At 34.9% G+C, this 7,601-nt stretch overlaps 1 protein-coding gene across 1 annotated transcript; it reads left to right on the forward strand.

The window, feature by feature from the left end:
• The first annotated feature begins 6,026 nt into the window (after positions 1-6,026).
• Positions 6,027-7,130, forward strand: LOC136235981 (photosystem II CP47 reaction center protein-like). Its single transcript, XM_066026110.1, has one exon. It carries the CDS (start codon positions 6,609-6,611, stop codon positions 7,128-7,130), a length of 522 nt encoding a protein of 173 aa, XP_065882182.1. The 5' UTR covers positions 6,027-6,608.
• The last annotated feature ends 471 nt before the right edge of the window (positions 7,131-7,601 follow it).

A 7,601-nucleotide genomic window follows, 5' to 3' on the forward strand; every position in this document is an offset into this window, starting at 1 on the left:
CTTAGGAAAATGCAAAGATTTATAAAGAAAAAGTGAAAAAATGGCACGATGCCAAAATTAAAGTCAAACACTTTAATGTTGGGGATAAAGTGCTGTTATTTAATTCACGACTTCGTTTATTTCTAGGAAAACTTAAGTCCAGATGGTTAGGACCATATTTAGTCGTAAAAACATTCGATTACGGTTCTTTAGAACTAGAAGGTCCTACCGGAGTTCGATTCAAAGTTAATGGTAATCGATGTAAAATCTATTACGAAAATATTTCCCAACTAGGAATTGAGTTCGTAACAAGATTGTCTGACGTATAAATTACTCAGTTTTTCTTACACAGTTTATTTTGTTTTATTGTTTTTATATTTTTGTTCATTTATTTTATTTTATTTTATTTTATTTTATTTTATTTATTTTTTTTTCAAAATGCCATTTTTATGATTAGATGACTTTATGTTATGATTTAAATGCATAAAATATTTATATTTCATGATTTTAGATTTAATTTTTAGGAAATTAAGATGAATTTGAAGTTTCAGGCAATTCTCTGCCGAGAATTTAAAATTCCCTGCCGAGAATCCCTTTATTTAAGAATGTCACAAACAGGTTCGGATTTCTCTGTTCATACCGAGAATTTTTAAATTCTCTACCGTGAATCGGGAGGTAGCTTAGACGCCTGATTTCCGCAAGGAAATCAGTGTGTCGCGACCGCGGCTTTGCCATTCGCGGTCGCGACACGCGTGTTTCCTGCACTATCAGGTCTGAAACACTCTAACCTTTTCGACAAACCTCTTGGCAATTGAAACATTAAGTTTCTTCATTCCCGAAAAGTGCAATTTATACCTTTTCATAATTAAAACGATACCTCTTTTCATCTTAAACTCTTATAAATTAATCTTAGAGGATTCAGGTTCTGTTACAATTCTTTTCATCTTTGTCAGAACTCTGATTTTTCTTCACAAAACACCGTTCTTTGCTAAAGTAACACTAACTTTGCACCATGCCTACCAAATACAAATCACCTAGGCACAATGCTGCCTCAATCAACAAACGCCCAGACTTATCCAAGCGATATGGGGCGCCTTTGCCTATCTTCAATCACAATGAAGGTAGGCGTTATTGGAATCTCCGTTACAAATTCTTCACAGGAATGTTGTATATGGATGAATTCCTTAACAACCAACTTGGAATTTCTGATGACATGAGCCGCTATATGGAGCGCCTAGGGTGGACAAAATTCGCCCAAATGCGATTTCCAATAATAGGCGACTGGATACTCGAATTCTTCTGTACCGTGCGTTTTACTAATAAACGACGAGTACGTCTTAGTTTTCGTCGAGAAGGCGAAATCTTCACTTTCGGCTATCCTGAGTTGCATGCTTGGTTTGGTTTTCCCCCGAGGGATACAATCAAACGTCATCCTGGACGAGACATGACATCCTCGGACATTTGGAGAATGCTCACTGGATTCTGGCGATTCAATTCAAAACTCGCCTATAATCACTCTTTTCGCTCCAACTCCATACTGTATTTACACAAATTTCTGTGTCACAGTTTATTCGGACGCACATTCAGTAGTGTGGTCCGTGACACAGATTTGTATGTTCTTGGAGATATATTCCAGGGCAATGCAGTGGATTCTTCCAAAATTCTGATGGAAGGTCTTGTCGCCGCCTCTCGATCCAAAGATAAGAAGATTGGGTTCGGCAATATAATCTGTGGAATAATTCTCGGTTCAAAGGGTACTATTGATGTTCCCTGGAGTGATGATGAATTCTTCCCGACAATTGACTATGAATTTCTCGAGCACGAAGGACTTGTGAAACGTGTCTTTCGAGCAGGGCCTCAATTTCTGTCTGCACCGGAACGTGAAACTTTCGTGCAGTTTCAAATTGATCGTATTAAGGCCAGAAATATCCCGTTAGATAGGGATGAATATGTAGAATAGTTTATGTTTTTTTATTTTTGTTTTTGTATATATATTTATTTTTGTTTTGTTTTAATTATTGGTTTGTTTTCATTATTTGTACATATGTTACAATAATAAAAATCTTATTTAGTTCAATTCTTAATTTTTATCCATTTGATCCATTATCTATACTTAGCATATTTCATATGGGTACTTTCTAATTTTTCATAATCAAATTAAGATAAAAAGATTTACATGAACTAATATGGTTTTCTATTTTTCCACACGTTTTTCCGCATTTAATTCTAGTTATAACTCAATTTCTTTTCAATGAATTTAAGTTATCATTTAATCAAATCAATTCATGAATTAAATATGTATTACCATGCACTTATTATGCATTTAATATAGTTCTCTTAACTTATGCATTTAAGTTTCATTAATTACTCATAAACCAATTTATCTCACTTTAATTCAATTTATTAAGTTTCAACTTTTGGTTTTCCTTGGAATTAATGACATTTATTTAAGTTTTAAGTGCAGGAACCTTTCATATTACGTTCAGGAACCATTTCCTCAACAAAAATTACATAAACCATGTCAAAAGGCACCAAAATAGGCATTTTTACCAATTCTCTACCGAGAATTTATCAATTCTCGGTATGAGCAGCAACTTTGGCAAGATTTCAGGGCGAATATTGCCTGAAATTCGCGTGCCGCGGCCGCGGCTTTGCCATTCGTGGTCGCGACACACGTATCTTTTGCCCTTTTAAATCCGATTTTGACACCAAATTTTACCTATTCCTATTCCTATTCTACCTATTCACCTACCTATACAACCCTATATAAACCTACCTCTTACACAAACCTCACATCACCTCTATTTTTACCCAATCCCCTACTCTAAACTTTTCCCCAAAAATCTACTTTTTGTCTTCCCAATTTATTCACTCCAATTTCTATCCTCTTTTCCATTCAATCACTTCCATATTCCAAAACCCCAAACTCATCTTCAAGCTTTGCTTTCTCTCTCAATTTCTTCTTCTTCTTCTTCTTCTTCTTCTCACACCCTAAATACACAAAACACCATCACCATGGTTAGGACTAAGCGTGTTGGTAACAAGCCCGCTGTTACGGAAGCTAATCGCCTTCGGGTTCAATGCGGAGCTTATTTTGACATCTATTCGAAGGAAGAAGCCGTTCGTTTCAAACATTTTTCTCAAGCCGACTGCCAATTTGTTGATATGCACTTCTTAGACTTCCATTCGGTAAGAGCATTAAATTTCTCTACTCGAATTGATGCCTTTATTGAAGCATTGGGTTGGCAAGCGTTCGTTAATATGCGTTTTCCGCGTATTAATGAATATGTGGTGGAATTTTTGGTCACTTTGTCCATGAACAAGAAGAAAACTTCAATTTCTTTTAGGAATAATGGTATACCTTACACCATTAACTATGAAGCAATGGGAAACATGTTTGGTTTCCCTACTTCTGATTTTTATGATAAGCCTAAAGATTTTGATAGTGATGCGGTTTGGCAAACTCTTTCGGACCAAGATTATTTTAATTCAAAAAACACTTCAAGCAAGTTGATTAAGGACAATTGTGTGTTCTTCTTTCATAAGTATTTGAGTTTCTCCTTGTTTGGTCGTGTTGAGAGTTCAAAGGTTCAGGTTCGGGATTTGTATGTTTTGGATAGTTTGCTTAAAGGTTTGAGGATTGATAGCATTGGAATAATATTTGATAATTTGTTCCATGCTTCGAGGGCTAGTACCATTCAAATCCCTCTTTGTAATTTTATCACCGGTATTGTGTTGGGAGCTCGGGGTGAATTGGCCGACTATGACATGTCCACCTACCATGGGTATGTTTCGCTTTTGGACATCTCGGCTCTTGAGCGAGCTCATTTATTGCTTCCGCAAGGACCTCCCGTCTTTATTTCATATGCTACCCGAATTGCCCATCTTCGTGGCACTATGGGTGGTGGCGCTTCAAGTTCACAATTTGTAGGTACCGAAGGCGGCGGAGATGCGGAAGGAGAGGAAGATGAACCACCGGCTCAACCACAACCCCAAGCACCTCAAGCGGAGCATGATCCGGTAGATTTGCGGAGGATTTTGGACCAAATCAATTCCAACAATCGTCAAATGAATTTAAGAATTGATGATTTGGTTGAAAACAATATGGTGATGAATGACAACCTCAACCTTTTGAGGCGTGAACATCGTTCGACTCGGCATCGGATGCTTTCCTTTTTCCGACGCCGCAATGTGGAGACGTCACCTACACCCCCCGATTCACCACCTCAAGCTTAGGTTGTTTTCCTTTCATTTTATTTTTATCTTGTTATAATTTGGTACAATTTTCATTTTCATATGTTTGGTACAATTTTCAATTTTTAATTTTATGTTGAATGCTTAATTTGCTCAATTTCAATCTTTGTTTCGTATTTTATGTTTTCTCCATTCTTTTTGCACCAATGAGGATATGGTCCAATTTAAGTGTGGGGGGAGACATACATATATTAATTTCTACACAAATACGAACAAATGCAACGAATAATTTTATACAAATGCAACACATTTTTTTTACATTTTCATATATTTTTAAAAATTAATCATTAGTTAATATGATTATTTTTAGGTTATCATTATCGTTAGAAATAATATTTCTATACGGGTAATATTTTTTCAAATTTTTCACAAATCTCCGATACGATTTTAAGTAAAATTGTCTCGAGTGAATGTATTTTAATTAAATAAATTCTTTATTCAATCTCTATTTTTATATCATGTAATTCATGATAGAATAAATCTTATTTTAAATTTTCAATTAGGTTTATAGGCATTAAATTGAACTAACAATTTTTAGATCGGTTTGATTTCGTCTTACATTAACACTAATTGAAGTTTTTAAGGAAACTTTAGCCATAATACATGTTGAATTTTAAGTCAATATAGGATGAATGTGCTATTTTTCTTTTTCCCAAGTTATAATTTTATGTTTTATATTAATTAATCAATTAGTTGAATTCTTAACTTTTGGCCACGATTGAGACCACCCTTATCACAATCGAGGTATGAAAGGGAAGAAAATTAAGTACCGTTTACTTTTGGCCACGGTTGCGACCACCCTTATCACAATCGATGTATGGAAGGAACGTTAAAAATATAAAAAAATAATAAAATTAAGCGTGTATAAGTTTAAAGTAACGATTGCGTCCACCCATGGCATGGTCGGTACCTCTTAAGCAAACACAAAGCAATAAAATACGTATAAAGTTACGATCAAGACCACCCTTATCTCGGGCGTAACTAAGCAAATAAAAACAAGTACTTATTCATTTTAATATATCTTATATATTAGTTTAGGTTTGGGAAAGAAAATTTTGTGCTTTGAAATGCCTTGAGATGAAAAACTCAATAACATGCGTGCTTATATCGTCCCGAATGCTTCGATTCAAAATTGAAAACACAAGACGAATGATATATCGTATTTATACTAAGTTAGTTTGATATTTTGCGTATAAATTTGCCATGCGAAGTTAGTCTTTTCGGCTTAACTAATTTTAAAGGTAATGCCAAGATATATGTTTTATTTTCATAAAGAGATTAGTTAGAGAATAAATTCAGTGAAATTTTGCTCGGGACTAGCAAAAGATTAAGTGTGGAGATTTGTTAAGCCCAAAATATACCTAAAATATCATCATTAATTACATCAATATTGCTACGAATTTATGCTATTTATAACTGTTTAGAATACTTTTACTCTCGAATATGTTTCTTTCGTGCAAGGTACATAAATATTTGGTAAAATCCAAATAGGAGTAAAAAGAGCTAAAAAATAGAAGAAAAGCCCTACAAAAGGAGTCAAAGACGACGAAAATTAATAACGCCAAGTCGAAGACACGAACAAGAGCCAAAAAACCGAAAAAGCTCTGTGTCGCGACCGCGGCCCCCCCATAAATTATTCTATAATACTATTAATTTGAGTACCTCAAAAGCATAGATCTAATTGAACTTGATTGCACTTCACGCTCCAAATTTTTGATGATTTAATCAATCTTTCTTGGGCGAAACAGAGGATATCTCAATCGGGTGAGAGAACGGGGGAATTCCGTATGACCCAATATATCTGACAAGTCGCACTATAAGTCAATCCAAAATGGATCGTCTTCTCCAGGATGTCGAAAAGGGACTTTTGGAACACCAATAGGCATTAAATGAAAGAAAAAAGATTAAGTACTCTATTTCACTTTGATGTGAAAACGTAACAATGAGTTTCTTGTTTTAAGAATATTGACCTTTCTAATTTATTAATATTTTAGTAAAATTTTGTAATATTTTATGCGTGGATTTCTATTAGAATTTCTATTTATAATTTATAAAATATATATAAATATACAAAATATAAGGAAGCCAAAAAGAATAGAGTCAAATTATTACGAATAAGTCCTACAAATCTCTATGTGTTCGCTCATATAAAATGGAGTCAACTCACCATTGCGTATTGGTACTTATCGGGTATAAAATAGATTTGCTTCTCTTTTTTTTGTTCCTACAAACAGAATTGTTCTATGTTTTACTAAAAACTAAAAAAAAAAATAGTAATTCTTTCTCCACTTAAAAAGGGAGATCCATAACATAGTTTTTCCAGTGCAAGAAAGTTACATAGTGTTTATTTTTCGTGAATATTAAGGGGTATTTCCATGGGTTTGCCTTGGTATCGTGTTCATACCGTCGTATTGAATGATCCCGGTCGTTTGCTGTCTGTCCATATAATGCATACAGCGTTGGTTGCTGGTTGGGCCGGTTCGATGGCTCTATATGAATTAGCAGTTTTTGATCCCTCTGACCCCGTTCTCGATCCGATGTGGAGACAAGGTATGTTCGTTATACCCTTCATGACTCGTTTAGGAATAACCAATTCGTGGGGTGGTTGGAATATCACAGGAGGAACTATAAGCAATCCGGGTATTTGGAGTTATGAAGGTGTGGCTGGGGCGCATATTGTGTTTTCTGGCTTGTGTTTCTTAGCAGCTATTTGGCATTGGGTATATTGGGATCTCGAAATATTTTTTGATGAGCGTACAGGAAAACCTTCTTTGGATTTGCCTAAGATCTTTGGAATTCATTTATTTCTCTCAGGGGTAGCTTGCTTTGGGTTTGGCGCTTTTCATGTAACCGGATTGTATGGTCCTGGAATATGGGTCCGCCAGGAGAGTTTATAAACAAATACAAATCTTTGGTCTCGCTCTCTATACTGAGATATACCATAAGACCAATAAGTTGATTCGAGATCTCGCTATCAATACCTTGACCTAAAAAAAGTAATCTTTCTCGATAAAGTCGGTTGATTGGGATAAAATTCTATCCTTTAGAAACCGTACATGCACCTTTTGATGCATACGGCTCACCAAGAAATCACGAAAATAAAATAAAGAATCAATGTGTAGATTTCAGCCCTCCTTTTTTTGATAGTGAGTACTTTTTAACCTTTATTTTGAATGAGCGGGCTTTTCCTCTATTTTTTAAGGAAGATGAGTTTTGACGCGTTTACTTATAAAAAAATTCATTAAACTTAGCAAACTAACTTCTTATTGATGTATTCGTTCATCGAGATTGAATTCAAATCACGATGGCATTCTCTTGTTCCTGAATGGGCTTCTTTAATTCTTTTAGGTTTGTGCTCTACTCCGAGT

The sequence above is a fragment of the Euphorbia lathyris genome, chromosome 7 (assembly GCF_963576675.1).
Source record: "Euphorbia lathyris chromosome 7, ddEupLath1.1, whole genome shotgun sequence".
NCBI classification, from domain to species: domain Eukaryota; kingdom Viridiplantae; phylum Streptophyta; class Magnoliopsida; order Malpighiales; family Euphorbiaceae; genus Euphorbia; species Euphorbia lathyris.

Bases quoted from the DNA above. Each gene is read 5' to 3' on its own strand.
- LOC136235981 (XM_066026110.1), top strand. From the start codon at position 6,609: ATGGGTTTGCCTTGGTATCGTGTTCATACCGTCGTATTGAATGATCCC.